The sequence below is a fragment of the Cyanidioschyzon merolae genome, chromosome 15 (genome assembly GCF_000091205.1).
Source record: "Cyanidioschyzon merolae strain 10D DNA, chromosome 15, complete genome".
Classification (NCBI taxonomy): Eukaryota; Rhodophyta; class Bangiophyceae; order Cyanidiales; family Cyanidiaceae; genus Cyanidioschyzon; species Cyanidioschyzon merolae.
Genome location: NC_010141.1, coordinates 645,633 through 668,866, shown reverse-complemented (window position 1 = coordinate 668,866; position 23,234 = coordinate 645,633). Strand labels below are relative to the sequence as shown.

The following is a 23,234-nucleotide window of genomic DNA, read 5'->3' as shown; positions in this document are numbered from 1 at the left end:
CGGTTTTCTGTCTCTTATCGCCGGCTTCAAGGACGCCAGTCTCGCCGCTCCTCCAGCTTCGTTGTCAGTGGTCGAAGCATGCTGATGGCATTGTTCAAGTCCCGATTTCTTGGCTGCCAGCTGTTGTCGACGCATTCCATATATAGACAGTCGTGGTGATCGACGCTTCGCTCGCCAGTTGCATCGTACTTGTATGCAGCCTCGGTGCGCATTTCGCCAAGGTGACACTCGACAGGTGACACCTATGCCCATACCCTCTCCAATGACTCCTCAACTGGGATTCGTATTGTGGCACGTGACCGCTTGACTCTCTGTGCTGTACATACGCATGACCTGAACAGAACGCTACTCTCGATGCCCTGCTCCTTTTCCGCGCTCGATGCCGTATTCTACGATCACGGGTCTGGTCTGGTTGATATCCTTGGCGAGAAAGCGCTCCGCCGCACACACTAGCGCATGCTGCTCCATAGCACAGAAGATTTGTGGCACCCGAGGTTATCCATGATGCCGCACACGTACCAGAAGGAAAATCGAGAATGGGGATCAAAGCGAGCGATTTCGACCTGCCTCGGCTCGCTTCTTGTACCGGGATGTCGCACGCTCCACTGGAAAGCATCACTGCACCGACTCAAGGCCTAGTCCGAGACCCTTTACGTGCAAACAGAGGATGCGGGTGCCTCAAGGCGCACATCCCGTGAGGGGTATCATGCTGAGGCTGTTAGGGAACGCCGGTTCGTCGTTGTTCGCCCAAAGACGATGGTTTTTCTTTCGAGCAGAGATGATTATTTTAGGTGAGCGGTTCAATGAAGTTTCGGCATGAGCAGGTGCAAAATTAGCCAAGACATGACTTCGAGTTCTGTTCCCTCGTTCATCAAGCGGCGTGAATCGCAGCGCCTACGAATTGCCTTGAAAGATCGAAGACTTGAAGAATGTGTTATTTGAGCGCGCTACACGTAAACAAAAGAGAAGCGTCGACGCTAGGACGTATGCAGTGGGTGTCGGTTATGGTTATTTCACGAGATCCTTTTTTGATTTCTTTGCGAATCATCTTGATTCTCGTAGCGTACAGGGTCCCAGCGGCAGCGCGTCGAAGCAGGCATTGGAAAACGACAACCGCGAATCCTAAAACCTCGTTTGCATCCATAAACCCCTATTGCTTTACTTCGAATTTTGAGGCTATATATCCATGAAAAGGTTCTGAACAAGATCCCAAGGCGGGAACATCGCGAGCTGTTCAATGCTCTACGATCACCTGACACCGGTGTTGAGCGCGCGGCACACGCGAACGCCACGATGGCGATATGAGTATGCCAGCGCTGTCCCTAGGTTAGCTTCATTATCCTGAATATGCGAGGAAGGCGCTCGTTGGCTGACGGCAGCGAAACTACAGTTAAGTTGTCCGATGAACGCGCCTGCAGCTCTTCGGATATCCAGCGCAACACTCGCCGTAGAAATACCAGGGAGAGCGCGCATGGTCCACGCAGCATGCCCTCGAGCGGTACGATACCAAACGGAAGGTAGTGCATTGATTGATGTTAAGTTCGCGTAGTTGTCGGGCGTTCACAGATATCTCCTTTAGATTGTAGGAGACGCTGTCGCATGCAGCCACTCGAGCCCGAAGGAGTTCGGCAGCTCTCCTCTCCACAGCATTGGGACTCCCACGCAAATCCTGGTCATGCGGAACACGGCGACCGGCCGCTGCTCCCGTCGACGACGAATGTCGTCCTTCGCTCTGCTGCATCATGGCATCCACTGCTGCTGGAAGCATGCCAACATCTCCAGGTCCTTATCCAAGAAACCTCGTATCTTGTTGCAACCAAGGATCAGCAGAAAACAAGACTGGGCAGGTTGCGATCCATCACGCTGGAGTGGCGCCTTAAAGGTACCCAGCCAGGCGGACTGTGTATCCGCTGGTAGCAGTTGTTGCCACTCGATGCTTCGTGGGACGGTTTTCAGGTCCGCAAAGTACCTTGAGCTCACCGGGTCGCGGAGGTTCAATACGCCCAGCTCTTCAAAACGCCTTAGATCAACCTGGGATCCAAGTGCTGCCTTGACCATGCCCCGCTGGGCAACGATGCGGCCGGTATTATCACCTGTCAGCCAGACCGCAGTCGTGACATTCGCGCACGCCCCAAACACCGTATCAATGAGCCATGCCAAGGCGGTTTCAAGTTCGCCTCCCAAGGCAATAGTCTCTGTCTGCTCTAGATGGTGCCCGTCCCGAATGCGTACCGGAGCTGTGCTGCGAACCTCTATTTGCCAGGCACTCACCGCATACAACAGGAGCGCACTGCTTGCAATCGCACCTACGAGATCGGCACGCGCTCGTGTACCTTCCACCAGTGTTAGGTTCGCCAGACGGTTCCAGACCAGTGCAGCAGCAAGCAGGGTTCCCAGACCAAAGACTAGTGCTGGCGACGGTTTTCCCCAAAGTAACGGTGGTCGCTGTGCGTGCCGAAGTACGATCACAGCTCGCTGTGTACCAATTTTTCGTGCTCGCAACGCTCCTCTGGACTTGCAAGCAATACGGGCGATTCCGGGAACGTTTCTCGTGGAGCACACTGTTCCTGAACGGGACGCCTCACGACATGGAGGCGTTCTAACGCGAGACGCTGGCAGGAGCACCCGGCGGAGCGGTACCGTAGGCGGTCCGCTCGGAGCGCTGAAGCCCAACGCGCAATCCACGCTGCAGCCAACAGGTCTTCGTTTCGAAAGTTTCTGTCCAATACAGGTGTCCTTTGCGTCATCGACAGAACGCTCTTGCGCCTCCATTCAATAACTCGTACGGTGTCGAAAGCACCGCGACTGCTTCGAAGGTTACCGTTCGCTGCCGCGTTGTCTCGGTGCACACGTGCCCCGCCTCTTGTCTTCGATGACGTCTTCGCGGGGTGTAACGCAAAGCGCCCTTGGTCGCTTAGGAAAACGTGAATATCACTAATGAAGGGCAAAGAGTGCAAACCCAGTTCTTCTGCAAACGGTTCCGCGTACCCTACACCCAAATCGGCTTTTCCGGTCCAAGATAGATGAACCTATCCAGCTTTCTACCGCATACGCCGATGTTACCGATGAACTAAAAAGCAACCTCAGTTCATCCAGGATACCAGAGCTGTCGTTAAAAAAAGTCAGTCGTTAAAGCAATGCAGTCTGCTTATTCGTGAACGGAAGCGATCAGAGCCTACGGATGCAGCGGCGCCGCTGCTGCGTCCTTCATGTTTGCAGTCGGGTATCAGTGAGCGCCCTTGTCTGCCAAGAATCAGCTTCATTCGTTTGACACCAGCTATGCCCTCTGGTGCGCTCTATGAACGACTCAGTTTCTATGAAAATCCCGAGGGCTGGGGACCACCACTGGACTTGGGGCCCGATCGCTATCGCCACGTGCCGTACGCCCCGTTCACTCGGCTGGAGCGACTCGGACGGGTAGCGGACTTTGCGGGAGCAGCAGCAGCGTCCCAGATCGGCAATGATGCCCAAAGCGTATGGGCTGCAGAAGAGGATACAAGAGAGGATGAGCTAGGAAGACGGGGTCGACGTCACCAGAAGGCAACGCCTCGCGAGCGCGGTCGAGCGTCGACGGGGCTAACGAACGGCCTCGGCGACGAAGAGTCCGCACTGGCTACAACCCGGTTCACGGGCGCTGGAAGCCGATCTGCAGGGAACGAGGGCTTCACGCTTGTCGAAGGATCCGGTCGAGAGCGTGCAGCTCAAGCGGGTTATGGCGCCTACCGAGAGCAGCAGCGTTCTGGCTATGGAGGTGGTGCTGGGGCTGCTCGGGGCGGTGCCCCGGCGAGACGTACAACAGCAGCAGCGCTTGCACGCGGTGGAGCGGTGGCATCAACGGCTGCCGGCTCGAGTGTGTCGGGTGCTTTTGGCGCGGGCAAGCAAACCAGTGCAACGACGCCGCTCCTCGGAGCAGCCGGCGCACCGACGACCCAGCTCGCACGTACCGGAAACGCCCAGGCAAGCAACCGCGACGAAAGCTTGCTGAGTCCATTTGTGGACGCAGTACCGCTGCTGACACTAGAGGGCACCTCTCAGTGGACGCTGCTGGTTGAAATACCCTTTGCGAAGCTGATCAAGATGGAACTCGGACAAGATATCCCGGAAGCGGAAATGCTCTGTGAACGCGGAGCAGTTAGCTACTACGACAAGAGCTGTGATCGTATTTCGTGCAAGCAACCTCGGCCGCTGGCATCCTTCGAGCAGCGCAAGCGACTCTATCCAACTGTCAATGAAGATCCACGTATGCAGTCCTATCGGAGCGATTTAGAGCACAGCGATCATGGAGCAGCTGACGCGCCCACGGAGAAACGACGCGTGCTCACCACAGGGCCGCTGCTGGCACTGCTGATGGCGGCTCCGAAATCGAGCTATCCATGGGATGTGGTCGTCGAACGGCACGGTAACGTGCTGGTTATCGACAGGCGTCCAGATAGCCAGGTAGAGACGCTTACCATGTTCGAGACCATTACGGATAACAGTCAGCGCTCTGGACTGGCCTTTGCTGGGGCCAACATGCTGTTTGCACTTCAGCAGGCGCAAAGCAACGCTCTGGAAGCGGCACGTATCAATCACAACTTTTCTCAGAGCGTGCTCCGCGCTGACCTTGAGCCGTATCGGTTTGCTGGCGAGAGCCCTTTCACCGACAGTGCGACGGATGCGGTTCTCGTGGGTTACCGCTATCGCCGATGGGAGCTGTCGGATGAGCTGGAACTGATTGCGCGCTGTGAAGTTGATGCAGCACTGGAAACTACTGGACCAGCGTTTGCGGGAGAATCCACTGCTCCGGCCTTGATCCTTTTGCGCGCGCTCAACGAAATACCGGACACGAATGTACGCGCTGGCGGCAGCTCTGGAAGTGCTGTAGGCGCTGCTGGTGCCACTGCCGGGGGAGGTGTGGGCGACTGGCGTACACGTCTCGACGCCCAGCGTGGCAGTGTTTTGGCGACGGAGCTGCGCAATCACACCGCCAAACTCGTTCGCTGGACAGTGTTAGCGCTGATAGCTGGCGCGGATCAGCTGAAACTGGGCTTTGTGTCGCGGGTCAACCCTCGTGATACACGCAATCACGTGATCCTGGGTATGCAGGCATACAAGCCGAACGAATTTGCGAAGCAGATTGGCGTGAATACGCGGAATATGTGGGGAATCATGAACCATTTAGTCCAAGTATGTTTCAGTTTACTCGCGGATGGGGAGCGGGCGATCTTGACAAAAGAAGCGCATCGACAGTCGTTGCGGTTGTATCGCATGCCGTCCGTGCTGGAAGGCAGTGAATCCAACCAGAACAAGTCATAAACTTGAGGAGTTATACTTGAGTGGATCGCGAAACGTTGCCGCAATCCAGTGCACGCTGTATACGGTGCATGACACGCAGCGCCGTGCATTCTGGATGACCGGTGGCAGCACGAGCATGTTGAGTTTGAGTGTTTTGCTCGCAGATATTCATCAGAAGAAGCGTATCGCTGAGCGAGTGGGTACTGTCACTGGTGGCTTGCCGAAAACGACCCTACTTGTCCAGGTCAGTTACTCTACGGTCAGCAAATGAATGAACAACTTCTCGTCTTTATACGGTGCGTACTATACGCAAAACAGAATGCACCAGATTCGACTTCCAAGCGTACCTCCTCGTCAATATATGCATTCTTCATACTCTCTGAGATAAATGGTTAGAGTACCCTCAGGAGATGAGGTTCTCATACCCTTCATGCGGACAGCAATGAGCGAGGCAAAAGCGGTACGCTTCGATCGGAGACGCTCACGCGTCGGGTCTCGCGCACAACTGATTCTGTGCTGATTCTTACAGAATCTTGCTTCATCTGGGACGGATGTCTGTTTCACTGGACGATTATTCAGTGGAGAAAAATCAGAGAAATTGTTTGTGCACTCGTAGAAACGCAAACTGCTGGCCGAGAGCACGACCCAAGCGAGCACGGCGACAAGATTCGTACTAGGCGCCCATCCATTTCGTGATCGCATGTTGATCGCCGAACGAATAGAATCGTTCTATGTGTGTCATTCTCCGTTGAAGTGCTTTGCGCTAGTTCCATGCGATGTTTTTCTGTCATGCTCGATAACAACGTTATTTTCCGTCACTCAAAATTGGTCAGGGAGCATGCAGCAGCGGTTGACCTTCGAGGTGCGCTTGGGATCAGCACATGCTCCCGGGTATCGTGCAATCGAAAGCGTCTTCTGTGATGTCGTATGTCAGCTGCATGCAGAGAGATCCATGGACGAGTCTTTCGCACCCACGGCACTGAAAGTGTATGACAAGTTTTTGTCTACTTTGAGCAGTCCAGAACAGATGTGTGGGTTCTCTGCTCTTGTACGATAAGGCGCGGGAAGACGCGCTTTGATCTGTTGGCGTGCTCGCGAGGGGGAAGATGACCGGAAAGTACTCAGAAAATTGCAGATATATAGATCGATAGAGAAAAGCGAATATCTATGCCGCTGTGCATCGCATGTGTCTGAACACCGAGGATGCACAAACGGATATGATGCGCAGCGATCAAATCCATTCTATCCAGGCAAGTAAAAACCAAAAAAAGAAGAAATCATCGCACAGAGAAGACCAAAATTTGTACGGAAAGAGGATAAACATGGATGGATAACGGTCGAAGCGGTAACCTCAGTCTGGAATCGTTGTCAACGCCTCCAGACTGAAAGATATCAATAGGGAGAATCCCGAACATTACAGCGAGGACACAGCAGGGAGTCTACAGGAACCGTACCGATCGATGGAATACGCACTTGCATGTCGTTCGGGACACCTGAAGCTTAGTCGAGCAACCAGAGGCATGCTCAACCGTTCAACATCATCAATTCAGACAAAGACTGCCTGGTGAGAAAAGGTAAGCCAAGTGCCTGGTCGGTGCCACGCAAGGTTCAGACAAACGCTGCCAGCAGATACGAGCGTACGTCGGGAATGTGTACGCACTCACGTCAAGCTCGTCGCACAGGAGCAAGCACGTTAGCGTCCTGTGACGACAACAGCTCCAATACGGGCGGCGATGTTGCCCGGGGTACCTCGTTTCCATCTTGCGTTTGTTCGTTTCCGCAAGCGACACTGAGCAAGCGGTGATTTCAACGTTCGTCCATAGCAGAGCTTAAGGCGCAATGATGCCGTACACCCGCTCCGCAGACTCGAGACGTTCCGAAAAGGTCGCTAATCCGTCGCGGATCCAGGCGAGCAGATGCCTCTCTTCCGCTGGAGTTGGTCTAAGTGGCATTGCAGTCGTTCGCGGGTACAATGGAGGCGCTGACGACCCTGTTCGCGCGCCAAGCCAAGCTTTGAGAAACTCAGAATCCACCAGGTGAGGCGTCCTGGACGCTGCGCGCCCTCCGCTGACCGGGAGCGCCTCTGCCGCCTCACGCCTAGAGCGATGTCGGTCGCAGCGCTCCCGGAGCGCAACTCGTGCCCACGAAATCACGTCCAGCGGGCCGCTGAATTGGACCTGGAAGCGAGCCAGGTCCGAGTCCTGGCGTTGTATGTGTACTTGGAATCTGCTGCCCAGCAGCGTCTCAACGAAAATCGTAGCAGTGTCTCGATCATCGCCGTTTGACCAGCACGACGGGAACGTCTCGCGCAGAACGGCCCCGGGTATACCAGCAACAAGTCGCTGGCAGCGCGGCCGCTTCCTTGCTGGCAAAATCGGTACGTCGCCGTACCAAGTCGGCTTTTGATGATATGGTGCCAGGGGTAGCGCTGCCGCAAAATCCGCACCCGTGACGCGCTCGACGAGGTCGAATACATCGAGATGCCGCTCTGTCAGCACGAGCCACCAGGCTTGGCTACCTCGCGGAGCTAACTGCCAAGCCTCCGATCCAGACGCAGACGCAACTGCTGCCGATGCTGCTTCGGGATCCTCCAAACGGCCATGAAAGCAGAGCAGCACCAGTAGCCGCACTGGTGCATGGGAGTTGGCGGGCAAGGGTACCAGCATCACACGCTCTTCGGTGGCGCTTACCCAGTCTCCGGCCGGGATGCATCGCACCACGTTCAAGTTGTCCATGCAAGCGCCAGCAAGAGGACCAGGTATGGCTTCCAATGCCGCACCCAAGTGCACGACAAAGCTGCAGGCATCCGAGAGCGATGGTAATTCCTGTCGACTCCCAGACGCATCCCTGATCTCACTCGACAGGCGTATAGCGACCCGTAATGACGGCGCTTCTGCGAAGCCACGCTCTGTTCGGACACCCACCGAGAACAAGGTGGCAAGGCGCTCACGATCGTGCTCGTTCTTGCCGAGCAGGTAAGCGTACTGCGGGGCGGGACGCATCGCCAGCAGCGTGCGTTCAAGCTGCTCGTGTTGCTCCTGCAAGCGCGCCTGACGATCTTCAGCAATTTCGGTAACTGCGTCCAGCATAAGTTCCATGGAGCACGGCGGTGCAAAGGGCCAGGCACCTTGCCGGCCCTCAGTCAACCAAGGATGCACTACGTGCGCAGGGAAGCAAGCGATGCGCTCGTTCATCAGCGGATCGCCCGGCAAGCGCAGTACGACCAACGCCTCTCTGCTGTCGAAGAAACACAGACCGGTAACTACTCCGTCCACGACCATGTGCTCGCCTACAGCGCCGCTTGAAACATCGAGCTCAACGAGGCAGACTCCGGATCCGGTAGAATAGAGGATGCGTTGCGCTGCAGAACGATGCGTCGACCGCTTATCGAGGCTTCTATTCGGTGCCGACTCGCCGACTGCGGTGGTCATCGACATCGACATCGACGAATGTCCCTGTGCGGGGTCTTCAGTCGGTAGTACATCGCTGCACGCTGACCCCGATCGCTTTGATGACAGCGATTGTGTCAGCGGATTCGGTACAAAGTTTCCGGGCAACAATCGTGGGCTGCGCATTCCGCCGGAGTCGCGTTCTGTGACTATGCAGGCACGCGATGGGCCGCTCTCTGACCTCGCTCCGTGTGATGGTGAGCTGAGGCTCACAGCCCCAGCTGGATGCCCTTCGTCCGCATGTCGAGCGAGCGACGCCCGATCACCATCTATCGATGCGGTAACTGCATCTGGCTGCGTCATCGCAACAGCGGGGAAACGTGGTTGACGAACTACGTACACACGAGGAATTGGCGGTCGTGTGGCCTCTAGTCGACCACTCGGCCACATTCGATACGTGGGTATCATCGGTAGCGGGCTCGCTCGAAACGAGGCATCGACCTCTATCGCGTGTGTCGTTCCATCGACACAGCGAGCGAGCCACACCTGCCGCATGCGATCATCGGTGAGCGCAACAACATCATCAATGCGACCTTTCGGTTGGATTAGAGCACTCAAGTCGATGCGCTGGGCGGAAGGCAGTGAGCATATCTGATTTTCATGGAGCAAAACCACGGCTTTGTCAGAATCGACAAAAGGCCGAATCCATCGCAGGATTCTATGCACTGGTGTCGGCAGCGGAACGACCATTTCAATGCAATCCAGATCCGCTATTTCCCATTGGCGAGCGTGCCTGCGAGTCAACTGAAGCCGTTGAAGCTCCTTAGCACTCAACAGATATACCAGCGCAGAGTCTTCTCCAGCAGCAAACTGCAGCTCCACCCACGCGAGCTGCATACCGCCGTTTTGAGGATGCAGCATGAGCGACGCACCAGCTGCGCTCCGTATGGGTGGCTCCCATGCAATGAACTGCAGGTGCGGGTGCAGTCGTAGGTTGATGGACCACTGCGTCCATCCTATTTCCACTTGATGTGTGGCCTTTTCCATGACGAAGACGGCGTTGCCGGTTAGAGGGCCTTCATCGGGCTGCTCTTCGATCCAGAGCAAGTGATCCGTCATGCGTCCGAACGCAGGTTCAAAGTAAAGCACAGTCATAGAGCAACGAGGTTCACTGCACAAGTGACCAGGCACTGAGCCGCAAACGAGCCGCACACTCGAGTCGTCACCGCTAGAAGCGGCAACAAGCTTCTCATAGCTCGATCGTCTCGCTCCGCTGTCAGCTCTCTGGGCTGGAACCGCGTCCACTACAGGGACAGGCTCCCACTCGCCGCATACACTAGTAGCTGAGTTGTTCGTCGGACAAGCATTTGGCGCCACAAGGCTCCAGTAACACTGCTCAAAGCCGAGCTGCAGTGCGTTCCCCGCCGGGTAGTGCATAGAGCACTAGCCTTTCTTGAACAACCCACACACGCTGTTGGCTCTAGTTCCAGAAAACCCGGTGCGTGAAAACACCACACTGCCGCTATCATAGGCCGAAAAACTTTGTCTTGTGAGTACGCGGTTAGCGCGCCCGGTACCTCCTGGATATTAGAAACGCAGCACTATGTCTTCAGAAGGTTACCCGCTGCACAGCGATCTAATGCAAGGAACACACTTACGCCCGGACACGCTTCCAGTCGACTTGAGTTCGGGTTCCGCAAGGACGTCTTCTCTTCGAACAGCGTCAGCAGTAGCGTAGATGGCGCCGTAGCAGCCGCTTTTCGATAGGTTCGGCATCTACGCTGTCGCTGGATGGACGATGCTTTCATGGGTCCCAGCAGGCAGCGTGATCTGACGTTGGCGAAATACACCCACGTCTGGAGCAGTGTAAAGCCTGTTGTCCCGGTTGCCGACATGCGCTGTACCTCCAAGGCAACCTGTTCAGATCCATCCGCCTTACACCGTACAAGATGCTCTCGGGGATGCAGTGTACCGTCGGAGCCCCCGATACGGGGCGTTCCCGCCCTCATGCATTTCAACAACGGTGTCGGAGGCTGCTTACCACCGACCCAGAAACACAGCTGTATCGATCAGAGCATGTGGGTGAGCTGCAACCCCAGTGTGCCTTCTTGAACAGAATAAATCCCCGTTGCCTACAAACTGAGTATCAAGGAGTGAAACGGCCGAGAAATCATGGATGCGTTCTTTGCGGCAGTAACAGCAGCTTGCGTATTTTCCGACGCAAGCGTTGGCTCTCGAAGCATGCACTGCTCGTCACATTGTGGGAAAATTTGCCCTGTCGAAGACGGATTCATACATGTTCCGGTGATGCTTGTTTGCCCCCAGAAGTACGACGATGCTTGCGCAGCCTGATCAGCGTCAAATCGAATACGAATCTGCGAACGTCATCCTTCGAACCAGCATCGCCAGCGTGCGGCATCTCTGCATGATACAGTGCTTGCGCATTTGCAGCCCTGCTCTGTGTAAGACTCCTGGTTCATCGTGCGTATCTCGATATGCTTCTGAGCGGAACGAGGGTGGCGTTCCGTCCACATCGCCACGCGTAAGAACCTGCGCGGAACGGTTCCGAAGCAGCCCCATGCAGACAACAATCAGGATGCACTCATTGCCAACATTCCGCAATCAGGTGTGAATAAAGTTAATGGTGGAGCTATAACCCGACGGTATGGAACGGAATGATGGGCGCATTCCCAGATGCGGATAGCAGATGCGGCGTAGGTGATCTTGGGTTCCTGTCAACGATTCGTCGGTCAAAATATACGTCAACGCGACTCTCCTGATATCGGTATAAAATGGAACGAGTCCTTTTACCTAACATGCGCGTAAGAAGTCATGCCTGGGTCGTTGTGAACTGTCATCAACACCAGTCTCTCTAGGTTTTTGACCCGAATGCTTTTTCCCTCGCCCTTTCCTGAAGCTTCATAACGCCAGTCTCTCACGTTGCTCCAGCTCCGGTTTCAGCACTCGACAGATGTTGATTGCAGAGCTCAAGTTCTGATTTCGCTGCTTCAAGCTGTTGTGGACGCTTTTGAAGATTAGGCGGCAGTCGCAATATACGCTTTCATCGCCGAATTCAGCTTCTTCGCCCACAAACGCCCTTTGCGCCCTTTGCAGCGGTGTCACTGGACTCTAGTCGGGTGTTGTTATACGATTTCTACGCCTATGCCTCCACCGGGCGCCGCCCTTTGATTCATGAAAGCTTCCTTCATCTTCTGGTACATATTCTTCACGGGGATGGAATGTACCAGTCGATGCTCTCCTCGGTTTCCGGGCCAGGTGCCGTCTCCCGGGATCAAGGGCTTCTTCTGAGGGTTCCATTGGCAAGAATGTTGCGCGTTGCACACGGAAGCGAACCCACTGCCCTTCGGTAGAGCATTTGTGAAACGCAAATTTATTCATTAGGAAACAAGCACCGTAAGGAGAACCCAGGTTAGAGAACATGTCGAGAAAATTCGAACCAGCTCCGTTCACATGGTGTAAATCGGCTAGACACACTCCACTGGACGCGATAGCTGCAATCACTGAGGACCGAGCCCGCGGCTCTCTTCCATGCAAAACAGAAGAGAACGCGGAGCCTCTCGGAGCATTTCACGTGTGAGAAATCATGCTGCTGTCGAGTGCCGCGCTGCCGATAATCATGAAGCAAGTATGATTTCTTTTTCGATCGGGATCGATTCTTGGACGCAACAAATGCAGCGAACTTTTTGCGTGCGCTTCTCAAGAGATCTTCAACGGACAATGTCGAGCGTCTCGCTTCGTTGATCCAGTGACACGATTTGCTGCGCCCTCGCGTTGCCCCGAAGCAGAGAGATCCGAACGGTAAACCACACGTGATCGGAGCATACGACACGAATGGAACATAGAATACTGCAGGCTTGTATGCCAACATTGTATATTGTTATGGGTTCATTCGTGGACGCTTGCTCCATGGCATTACGAATCATCTCGATTCCGATGAAGTGACGAAATCCTGCGGCAAATAACCGAAGAAGCTACCCCTAGAACTCGACCGAAAACCTGGAACCAGCCCATCAACATGTACGCGCTCATTGCTGCACGTCGAATGTAGAGACGGTACATCTGAAACAAGCTCCCAGAATGCTCAAGGCATGGACAAACCTAGCAGCGTACTGTGTGCAGTTTTGATGAAACGCATGCATCCAGGCCCGCCCGCGGCGCCATTCGCAAGATCGCAGGCGGTGCTCCAATGCAGCGCACGCTGCCCGAGGTGCACGTTTTGGCGCCAACGACACTCGAGGAACCGTATGGTTGTAGGTGCGAATTGGGGTGATCAACGCCGGAGTCGCCTGCCAGCGGGTCACGTCCTTGGATGAACGACACTTTCCCGGTTCTCACTTCAGTCGACGCATGCGCTTTAAAGCGGCGCTTCGGCTTGAGAAAGTGCCAGAGCTCGTGAGCATATCGAACGTACTCGCCAAGTATCACCGACAGGTAATTCTGCACCTGACGCCGCCCGCTGACGATCGCATCGAGTTTATTGTATCCAGCACTGGACATCGAGACGGTTTGGTCGGCCGTGATCGAGAGCGCGATGGCGACCTCCTCGCGGTATGGGCCTCGTTAGAAAAGGTGGCCTGGTTTTCCAGCTATCAGCTCGAGTCTAAGGCCCAGGATCACATTGCTCTGCAGCTGGAACCGACAAGCCTCAGCGGGGCACTGCGTTCGGCGCTACGGGGCCAGCTTGTGCAGCTGCGTTTGCGGCGCAAACTCGGTGCCGTGCTTAGCCTGGAAATTGCCCTCCACGATTCAACAGTACCTGAATGGGACATCATCCAGGACGTCGCCGTGGAGGTGCTGCCACCAGCTCGCCTACAGGAGCTACGCGAGCCGCCGGTGACCGCTGGCGCACGCGGCGTGGTGCTGTCTTGCCCCGAACGCCTCCATGCTGCCGCGAAGCGCCTACGAGCACTTCATCGATACAGTATAACAGAAATGGAACCGCTCTGTGCCCATTTAAGCATTGAAGTGAAGCGAGAAACATCATCGACGGCACGTCTTCGCCTCTCGGTGCCGACGACAACCATCCGAGTCGGTCTGACATTCACTGAACTGAAACTGGCGTATGTGGAAGGTGAATGCCCCGATGCACCTCCGGGTTCAGCAGCTGCCCCGGGACACGCGGACGATAATAACAGCTCGGCTGCTGCCGTGCATCACCTGATAAGCGCAAAGATTCCGGTGGGCGCTCTAGCGAATGCGCTCGAAGCGCGTCTAGTCCATCCACAACAGACGTTTTGTTTCGTGCTCACGGATTTCGTCCTGCTTCATTTCGCTGGTGAGGAATTCGAATTCTCCTGTTATGTGCCGCGATATGAAGAGGACGAAACCCTCGATCGACTCTGATCTCTGGTCGAACCGTGTAAATGCTGTTGCCGTTGAGTATAGGGACTGCCTCCGCTGACAAGTAACAGACCGCCTTTGCGTGAACATCCGCCGCGTACAGTCCAGGTGCCGTTCGAAGTCGCCAAACGCTTGAAGGTGCTTAGCAACCAATAACGTGGTTGCCAAGTTCAGACACGTGGATATGAATATAGACGCCAGTTACAATCCAGTGAGATGGGACTCGGATCCAGGTCCGCCTCCAACGGACCAAGCTGTGCGCGATGTGCACGCAAATCTAAATCCCCTGATCGCACGTAAAGGTCCGTCAATCCGAAATGATGCCAGGGAAACACTTGCATTTTACAAGGCACTCAAGCCGAAAAGAGCACGTAGAAGCCTCCGCCGCAGTACTGCGACACTTGCAACCTAGGGGCCGTCCATCATCCTTTTGAACGACTAGCCTGGGGCGGTACTCGACCGGCTCTGGGATTGTTCGTGCACGCGCTTTCTATGCTGGTTCAGCTGAGTGCGATGCGCGAAAGCCGCTCCACAGAGGTCACAGATTTGGTCCTTCACGCGATCGTGCTGGGCTTTCAGATGCTTCAAAAGACCGCCCTTGCTTGTGAATACGCGGTCGCAGCCCTCGCGCGGACAGGGAAAGTCTCGCCCGCCATGTGCACTGTGCGCCGTTCGCAGATGGTATTTCAGACCGTTGCGGCTCGTGAACCTGGCGCCGCACTTACCGCATACCCAGTCGAGAGCGTTCTCGTGAACAACACGAATATGCTGTTTCAAACTGGAGTTCGCAGTGAACGTGTTCCCGCATATATCACAACGATGATCGCGATGACCCTCGTGCACGGTCCGAATATGAACGGTGAGCGCCCCTTTTTGCGTGAAACGCGAACCACACAGCGAACATAGAAAGTCCCGCGCACCTTCGTGCACCGTGTGAACGTGCGTCGCACAACTCTGTTTCGTTGTAAAAGCCGCACCGCAGCGTTCGCACCGATAGTCGCGCCGTCCTTCGTGCACGGTCCGCGTATGGCGACAAAGTTGAGAACTTGTGGCAAAAAGCGTCCCACAGTGCACACACTGATGGGTTTTACGAGGTCTATTTACGGGTGTGTGCTTTATTCTGGGCATAGGCGGGTCAACGCCCGCCTGCTGACCGAGCCCCGTGGGGTAAGGGGTAAAACTCGGGCGGGAACGTCGCCTGCCGCAACGAACCAGAGACGCCGCCAAGGCGCCAATCGGGAAGTGCGAACTTCAGAACCCCTTCCACATCATGAACATCCTTGGACAGATCTGGCCACGGCGGTACGCACGCGTCCCCTTCGAGCGCCTTCGCGTCGCCGGTGCGATCGCTCAGGCGGCGAACGCTCCGGGGCGCCCTCGTGGAGCGCCACCCGCGCTGGCGATCGTTCTTTGTTTACCATGGTACGTGTCCGTACGGGGCGCGCGGACTGCTCCAATAGCACGTAGCCGTCGAGCGCCGGCTGCTGTTAGCATTATGCGCTTCGTGGACACTGCTCTACAAGTATGTTAGGTATCGGCAAATGAAGCTGGTTGCAGCGAACTCGCAGAGTGTAGCACGGAAGCATTGCATCCGCAAATCAGTGACTCTTAAAGTAGACGGAACTGGGGATCGCATCGAGCCCCTCAATGGGTGCGAGGGAGATACAGACAACGCCTTCTGCATCGTCGTACAATTGCCAGTCTGGAGGCACTCGTAGTAACTCTGTTATGGTTTTCTGGGGGCTTTCGGACGGTGTCCCATCTCCAGCAAAGTCAGTTGCGAAAAACGCTCGGTGGCTACGGACAAGGCCACCATCTCGCCGGCGATCAACGGATGGCAAATTCGTTAGCAAATGACGCATGTTCGGGTAGCGGGTCGCCAGTGATTCGATTGCAGCGGGTGTCAGATACGGCGGCCGATCATCGAGCTTGCCATCGCGCCAGTCGGACGTGCCGTCGGGCCCGACGACGATGAGTATCAGGGCCTCTATCGTGCTGTCTTGTGCGCGTGTGTACCGAGGTGCACGGTTTAACGCCGATGGACCAACGATCAAGTCGTTCGGTTCCAGGCAAGGATAGTCTGTATCCGCCGAAGGAAGCACCTGTTCGGTGCATGCGATTTTCGCCGTGCAGACTTGAATCCGAGCTTTGTGAAACCTGAAAAACGGTATCTCACAAACTGCCCTCTTTATATATCGATGGTGTGCAATGTGATACACTGTTTCCGTGTGTGTGCCGCATATGTGCGGTACGTAGTGATCCAGTGCAGCACAGTTGACGCCGCGGTCTGTCGCTTGTAGCAGCCAGCGGCAACGCGGTGGACCAATTGAAAACGCCGAACACGCTTCCACCGTATCCCCGGAGACGCGCACTCTGTTTGTCAAGTCTAACCAGGCTCCTTCTAGGCCGTGTGGCGCTTCCGACACCTGTTCAGTCTCTTTCATCACGACACAGAGGAACCTGAGCGCGAAGAGACCAGCGCCCAGCTCGCAAACGCGCAGCGACCCGAAGCTGCGTCCAGAGGTCGCAATGAAGGTGCGCGCTATGGAAAAATCCAGAAGACCTCTGTAATAGATAGCGCAGTCTCAGTCAGAGTCTAATGTCGTATGCAGAAGCTTGCACAGATCAACGTGCTTCCCACGTTGTTATCCCGGCGCTACCCGCGAGTTGCACAACGCATCGCTGTTGCCTGTTATAGAACGGCGATTGCTCTGGCTCTCCTTCGCTCTCTGCCCAGGTGCCACAGCAAGTTTTCCGGACGACAGCTACAGCGAGCAGCGCGCCGGAATCACACTGGGGTTCCCTAGTCACAACCGCAACAATTTTGTCCATGATTGGATATACACAACACTCTTTCGCTGCACCGATCCTCGCGGGCATTCGCGATCCCAGGGCGCGCGCGTGCGCCCTGGCACATCCACGCGCGCCGCCGGGGTGCGTTACGCACGATCGATGATCGCGATGCGCATGAGGGCGCCAGCGCCCTTGGCGATCGATGATCGCGCATTCCGCGTGACGTGACATGCCCCCTCGGAGGGCGCGGCCTCGTCCAGTGTATCGTGCATCACCGACGCGGGACGTGTTGCGCTCCTAGCGCGAGGGGTTTAACCATAGTCACCCGTTCTCAGAGGGTAAAGCGCAGAGCTTTCCGCTTCAGCCCAGGGTGCCAAGCGCTAAGCATCTGTGGTGATTGTTTTACTTAGGAGGAAGAAGCAGCACCGTCCACGTGTTAATTATGCCTCGCGGGCGTCGTCTGCGCAATGACGCGCAAGCTGCGGAGGAGCCAGCGCCCGCTGCTCACCACCATCACGACGACGACGGCGAGTCTAAAGTCCAAGAGGACACTGTGAAAAACGTTACCGCCATACCAGAAGAGCTAACCTTTGAGCAACAGGAGGCCTCAGACCCGATTTCTAAGGAACCAGCTTCACCGGAAACCCAGCGCGCTTCCGCTGTCGGGGTGGAGGACCCGGTTGGGCCCATGTCCGTCGGTGCCCACGAAACCAGCCCGGTGGCGTCCAGCTCTCGAGACGAACGCCCAGCTTGCACCGAGCATACGACTGACCCGAAGCCGACTGCGGAATGTGGGAAGAGCGAGGGGGATGCGATGGCGGCTACATCCGCAGTGCTGTCGTCAGAGGAGTCACCAGCCAGGCCAGTGTGCCTCGGGTTACCGGAGCAGGAGCAAACTGCCCTAGATCTACCGAGCGCTACGAGCCCGCATGGGCACTGCAGCGCTGAGGCGCAAGATGCTGAGGCAACCCCATTACAGTCCGCCGTCGCCGCTGTCGAGTCCGTCTCCAAAAATGGCTTTTCATCAGCGGAAGCTGCACAGGAGCTCCGGAATCGCGTCGACACCACGCCTTCGATGCACTCTTCGTTGGATGAACAGGTTCGGGGGTCACCAGTTCCACCATCGGCCGTCGTCGACGATGATACCGATGAGGTGACCCTGAACGACGATGACACCATCGAGAGGGCCAGCATCGAGCACGACGACCTGCTCGATGACGATAGTCTTCCGCCTGTCGTTCGCCGTAAGCGCCAGAAAACCGACGCAGTGGAGACAAAGTCAGGCAGCGTGGCAGAGGCAACAGTCACTCTCGAGGACGGGACAGGTCTAACAGAAGCCGTTTCTGGAGCGGCAGAGTCGTCCCCGGTATCATTTGGAGCAAGCATTCCACGCCGATCCAAAGGAAGCGCCTTCCACGAGAATGTCGCATCCGATCAAACGGAGCTGGCCGCACCAGCCCCTAACCAGTCCACATCCGAAGAGGAGTCCGCAGAACCCTCCACAGGAGGCGCTCAAGAGGAGGCCTCGACAGCACACGACCTGCAGCCGACGCCAGCCGTGCCCGAGAAATCTGAAGCGGAATGGAACAAACTGGAGGATGATGATTCCAGTAAGCTGCGACCAGCCTTGAGTTTGAAAGAGGCGGCTGAATACATACAGACGCTGCCGAGGCGGCATCCAGAAGGCACCAACGACGCACGCCTGTTTATTGGAAACTTGGCGTCAGAGACTACAAGTCCGGTTGAATTGATAAGCATTTTCTCCAAGTACGGCCGCATCATCGAGCAGCCACTCCTGCTCCGCTCCTATGCCTTCATCCAGTATGATAATCCGGAATCGACGCAACTCGCGATTCGTTACGAGCAAGGGCGCCTGATCGGTGGCCGCCACCTGGATCTAAGCGTTGCGTCCGGACGTCGCAACGACAGCGGCAGCGGCAACCATGGCACCCGCCGTGCCACCGGAAGGGAGGCAGCTGCACACCATAGCACCGGTCCCGTTGTCGAGGGCAAACGAGGCCCCCTGCAGCAGAGCAGCGGGTGGCGAAAGCGTGACGCAGCTGCGCTGGAAACGGGTGGCCCGCGGCCGCCACCTAGACCTGGTGCACCCTATGTACGCATTCTGGTTATTGGAACGACGTCGAGATCCATGGCCCACGCCATGCAGAACGTGATCCGCAGCCTTGGAATTTCAGCTGATGTGGCGTATATTTTCTCGGATTCCCTGGGCACTGCGCTCAAAGAGGCCTACGCACAATGCGTACGTTACGTGATCGTGGTTAGCAGCAAGGATGCCTCCAAGGGAACGTGTTCCATACGAACTTATGAAAAAACAGGATTCGAGTACGCTGGGGGAGGCTCCATCATACCCTTTCATGAGGCGCTTGCCATTATCTTCCGCGAGGAACGTATTAACTTGCCTCTGCCGCCCGCTGCGTACACCGTGGCCTCAGCTGCGATGGCGCTTTCGCCACCGACCGTCGCGGATCCCAGCAACATCTCATCGATGATGTCCGGGGTGGTCCCTGGAATGACGCCTCCAGCGCCCTCACTCCCGACCGCTGCAGCAGCGTACCGGTACCAGAATCCAATGGTGGCGGCCCCGGGCACCATGCCTTATCCCTACGCCTCGATGCCGCCAGGCTATCTGTACGGCCACCCGGGAGCGCCGCAGCCGCAGCCGCAGCCGCAGCCCTCGGCACCTCCGCAAGCGACCTCGAACGGCCCCGGGAGCACCATCGGTCAGCGTGCCTACCCCGGATACATGGCTTCGTTGCCACCGACGGGCATGAATGCCCCTGTGATGCATGCACAGCATCCTGGCTTCTCCGGAAATGCACCCTATGCGGCGAACCAGCCATCGACGGCACCGCCTGGAGCCGATATGGACCAAGTCAAGCAGTTATTGGCAACGCTGCAGCAGTTTCAGCAGAGAAACGCAGCTGCGCGAAGCAACGGCGGGCACGGGACCCAGTGATGCCGCGCTCGTCCTCGGAGACGAGGCTCCGGGGGATCGCTTCCCTGTGGTATCGCAACATGATACCGGGGCCTTGGGTCCTACTTTACAGGTCCATCTTGGCTTGCGGGAGTGAGCTTGTTCCAGGGTGCTTGAATCTCTGAGTGGAGCTGCAAGTCTTGGACTTTGACCTTCCTGACCTGTTTCACAAGGCGCTTGAGGGACCTGCCGCATCACTTTGAACGTAAACGTTGCCTGGCAGCAGTGATCTCCTTCCAGAGTGCTTCAATCTGTTGGCGGAGCTGCGGATCCTGGATCTCTCCCTTCCTAACCTGTTTCATGAGGTGCGAAACCACGTCCAACCGGAACTGGGCACAATATTGTTTATCGTAGCTCGTGAGGTCGTCCCAGTCCAGAAAGTCCTTGCACTGCGGGGGCGGTCGCTCGACGGGACCCCGCGGCGCTCGGGTCCCGACTGCTCGCAGCCGTTCCCAAACGTTTCTCCAAAAGGAGGAGCTATTCATCAGTGGTGAGCGCCTCGTTGTAATCGGTCGAAACAAGGACCGCCATGCCGCCCCCGCGCGAACGCACAGACGAGGACCCTATGCAACGAGTTTGTTTCGAGATGTGCACGAAGCTCGTGGCCCCATAGCATGGAACACAACGACTGGCTCTAGTCCCGTCCGTTGAGTCCGCTCCGAACTTGTTTCAAATGGACAACATCGACACGCCCCAAGCGCAGTCATAAGCACTTGCCAATGGATGCATAGTTATCGGATTCTCGGTCGTGTTTTGAAAGCGACTCCTTCGACGCTTTGCCGTTGGCGTGCGCTACGTCACCAGACTCACGACGGTTTGCGACGTCCTCAAACAAGGGTTCGTAAACTAACCAATACCAGTATCCAAAGCGTAGGCATCGTCTTTAATGTTTCCATTTTTCTTACGAGAATCATGCTCCAAGGACGCATTTTTCAAGTTTTTGATCTTTCTGTTTCACGGCAACTCATGGGCACATCGAAACGCACCGCTCGGCTGACGAGGAAGAAGAGCTCGGTATCGTTTCGTGACGACTTGTTCACAAGCGCATGCCGCAAGCGCACGAAACTTGTGACGTGAAAGAATCCGTACAGTTCAAGAAACAAATCGATCTGTCTTTGTGGCCAACGACGACACGGCATTCGACACCAGCATGAAATCTTTCTTGGAATGTGCTCTCAGGGGCGCAACCGTCTTTGCTGTTCGCATGGAAAAGAGTGCTGGACTTGGACTCGAGTCGTCGCAGTGGTCGCTTTCAATGGAGAGTGCGTCTCTGCTTTGTATCAGTCGGGTGCACGTAGATGGAAAGTTCTCATTTTGGCGGTCTACCGTTTGGATCATCCTTCCGATACTCGTTCCTGTCATGGATACTATAGCAATCGAAAGAGACGCTCTCGAATGGACCAACGTACGCTTGGGCGTAACGCATGCAGCGTAACCCCCGAGGATATCGCTTAGAAAGGGCCCGTGATCCCAGCGTACGGCACCGGGCGCGCAAAAGGGAGGACTGTATCGTGGCGGGCCCTCGGTACCCGTCACTCGCATCTGTTGAGCGACGGAGGAAGCGTTCACGTGCCATAGAGAAGACCTCGGACGAACTGGAACAGGAGCAGGAGGAGCTGCGATTGGCATTGGAGAAAACCTGACCACAATCAGATGTCAAGGCTACGAAGCACGCGCAGATGCTTTAAACAAACAAGCTGTGAACGGCAGACAAGGCTTGAATCGCAAATTCCAAAAAGTTCATGACATGCGTGAACTACAGTCGGAACTGGTCAAATCTGGACTTGGACACTCCTGCGAACATTCATCGGGCGCTGCAAGCCGAGCTGCAGTGAGCGGAGAGACCGACGTCACGAGGCCGGACATATGAGCGGGAACAGAGGAAGCAGCCACAGCGTGAATCCGCAAAGACTGGTGTTCATGGCCATGGGAAGAGTTCCAAACACATAGTGAGCGCCCGTGTTGCAGGACATTGGCCGTTTTACTCCGCCACGCGTGTACCTGAGCAATGCTTCGGGCGACCTGGCACACATGGGAAACCATCCACAGGCCATGTTTCGCAATGATTCGATGCAAGGTGCGTTAGGCCGTCCACCTGTGGCATAGACTGTGTCTGGTTCTCGGAACTGAACGGTTCCATGATCTTCGTCATGTTTGCAACGAAAGCACCGTGCCATTGCATCCACGACCAGAGACCGATGACTATCGCAGATTCGGGGGATGCCTCGATCCGACACCTTAAATAAACCCCACCATCGAGGCATCCCGCACCGCGTAGTCTGTTGCACGAACCAGGAGCAGCAGGTCTCGATGACGATGCCTGCGAACGAACGCAGGAAGGGCGTTGCCAGCAGATGATCGTACCTGAACGGCTCGCGGGAAAGATGCATTGACGGCATCCAACCAGGCGAGCCCGTCCGGTTTCTCAATCAGCTTTCGTCAATGTTTTATGGCTTTTCTGCAGGTTTTCGGCAGCGACAAGGCTGAGAAAGGTATTCCATCCCACACCGACCAGATTTGCGAACAGGACCTGCAGCTCGTTGCGGACGAAGCGGAAGTTCACAACTTGCGCTATAGGCCATATCGTCCAGTTCGCCAGCAGCGTACGACCGGTTTCCTCGCTTGCGACCTGCAAGGCGTGTCGCAACAGGCCGTCACCATTCTCTCCAGCGACAAACTTTCGCCCGGCGTACTCGAGAAAAAACAGTGTTGCCGGGATGATTGTCGGCGCCATAAGCAACTGATCACAGGCAACGCGTTTGCTAACCGCTACCATATTGGTTGCGGGAAAGCGTTTGCTTAACCAAAGGTACCAATAATGAGAAACTGGTGCGCTAAAGACACCCATGAACGTTGCGAATAACACTAGCCTTCGCCAGTTAAACGGCTTCTGTGGACCAGGGTCTCCCAATCGCTCAGCTGTCGGTGTTCGCTGACGACGTTCGAGCAACTGCGCCAACGCGTCACCTGCAGCACCAACCGAGGCAGCAGTCAGCGACTTTGTAGTTACGGGGTATCGCTGGAGGCTGCGAAGGTACCGATCGTATAAGTTAGCAACAGCCTGCACGGCTGGACTGCCCCGCACGTGCCTCATCGGTGCTGGTCCAGGAACTGCGCAGATGCAGTGGGGTATTTGCACGCTGCTGCTGCTGCTGCTGCTGCTGCTGCTGCTGCTGCATTATATGAACATGCGCGCTGCACCACTCGTTTGCCCAAATGGCTTGCGGGAGCGGTTTGCAATCGGGTTTCGCGGTCGCCGCTGGTGGCGGATCCCATTCGGCTTGCTTTTCGAGTTCGTGTCGTATCCGAACTGCATATTTGAGGTACTGGCGTGCGTAGGATTGATCTCGATGATGCGAACAATCGCAGGCATCCTGTGTATGCTCGTGGGCACACTGCAGATGCTGGTCTGGGTTCGGGCG

The 23,234-nt window shown here is 56.1% G+C and overlaps 8 protein-coding genes across 8 annotated transcripts, besides 4 other annotated features; 3 read left to right on the top strand and 5 right to left on the bottom strand.

Moving 5' to 3' along the window:
* Nucleotides 1-1,144: part of a sequence feature (possible transcribed region) that runs on past the window's edge.
* Nucleotides 518-1,031: a sequence feature (possible transcribed region).
* A 596-nt stretch (nucleotides 1,145-1,740) lies between the features above and the next one.
* CYME_CMO261C (hypothetical protein) lies at nucleotides 1,741-2,772 on the bottom strand (the record flags this gene model as incomplete). Its single annotated transcript, XM_005537583.1, has 1 exon — nucleotides 1,741-2,772. One exon carries the CDS (start codon nucleotides 2,770-2,772, stop codon nucleotides 1,741-1,743), a length of 1,032 nt encoding a protein of 343 aa, XP_005537640.1.
* A 507-nt stretch (nucleotides 2,773-3,279) lies between these two features.
* On the top strand, nucleotides 3,280-5,295 carry CYME_CMO260C (eukaryotic translation initiation factor eIF-3 subunit D; the record flags this gene model as incomplete). The annotated part of the gene is made up of 1 exon (XM_005537582.1): nucleotides 3,280-5,295. One exon carries the CDS (start codon nucleotides 3,280-3,282, stop codon nucleotides 5,293-5,295), a length of 2,016 nt encoding a protein of 671 aa, XP_005537639.1.
* Nucleotides 5,296-7,103: 1,808 nt separating this feature from the next.
* CYME_CMO259C (hypothetical protein) lies at nucleotides 7,104-10,100 on the bottom strand (the record flags this gene model as incomplete). Its single annotated transcript, XM_005537581.1, has 1 exon — nucleotides 7,104-10,100. One exon carries the CDS (start codon nucleotides 10,098-10,100, stop codon nucleotides 7,104-7,106), a length of 2,997 nt encoding a protein of 998 aa, XP_005537638.1.
* Nucleotides 10,101-13,031: 2,931 nt separating this feature from the next.
* Nucleotides 13,032-14,027, top strand: CYME_CMO258C (hypothetical protein; the record flags this gene model as incomplete). Its single annotated transcript, XM_005537580.1, has 1 exon — nucleotides 13,032-14,027. One exon carries the CDS (start codon nucleotides 13,032-13,034, stop codon nucleotides 14,025-14,027), a length of 996 nt encoding a protein of 331 aa, XP_005537637.1.
* A 435-nt stretch (nucleotides 14,028-14,462) lies between these two features.
* CYME_CMO257C (similar to zinc finger protein myoneurin) lies at nucleotides 14,463-15,152 on the bottom strand (the record flags this gene model as incomplete). The annotated part of the gene is made up of 1 exon (XM_005537579.1): nucleotides 14,463-15,152. One exon carries the CDS (start codon nucleotides 15,150-15,152, stop codon nucleotides 14,463-14,465), a length of 690 nt encoding a protein of 229 aa, XP_005537636.1.
* A 470-nt stretch (nucleotides 15,153-15,622) lies between these two features.
* On the bottom strand, nucleotides 15,623-16,468 carry CYME_CMO256C (hypothetical protein; the record flags this gene model as incomplete). The annotated part of the gene is made up of 1 exon (XM_005537578.1): nucleotides 15,623-16,468. The coding sequence occupies one exon, from the start codon at nucleotides 16,466-16,468 to the stop codon at nucleotides 15,623-15,625; it is 846 nt and encodes a 281-aa protein (XP_005537635.1).
* Nucleotides 16,469-17,259: 791 nt separating this feature from the next.
* Nucleotides 17,260-19,794, top strand: CYME_CMO255C (similar to nuclear polyadenylated RNA-binding protein NAB3; the record flags this gene model as incomplete). Its single annotated transcript, XM_005537577.1, has 1 exon — nucleotides 17,260-19,794. The coding sequence occupies one exon, from the start codon at nucleotides 17,260-17,262 to the stop codon at nucleotides 19,792-19,794; it is 2,535 nt and encodes an 844-aa protein (XP_005537634.1).
* Nucleotides 18,527-20,245: a sequence feature (possible transcribed region).
* A 1,992-nt stretch (nucleotides 20,246-22,237) lies between these two features.
* On the bottom strand, nucleotides 22,238-22,906 carry CYME_CMO253C (similar to peroxisomal membrane protein PMP22; the record flags this gene model as incomplete). The annotated part of the gene is made up of 1 exon (XM_005537576.1): nucleotides 22,238-22,906. The coding sequence occupies one exon, from the start codon at nucleotides 22,904-22,906 to the stop codon at nucleotides 22,238-22,240; it is 669 nt and encodes a 222-aa protein (XP_005537633.1).
* Nucleotides 22,907-23,076: 170 nt separating this feature from the next.
* Nucleotides 23,077-23,234: part of a sequence feature (pseudo-gene of 3-oxo-5-alpha-steroid 4-dehydrogenase) that runs on past the window's edge.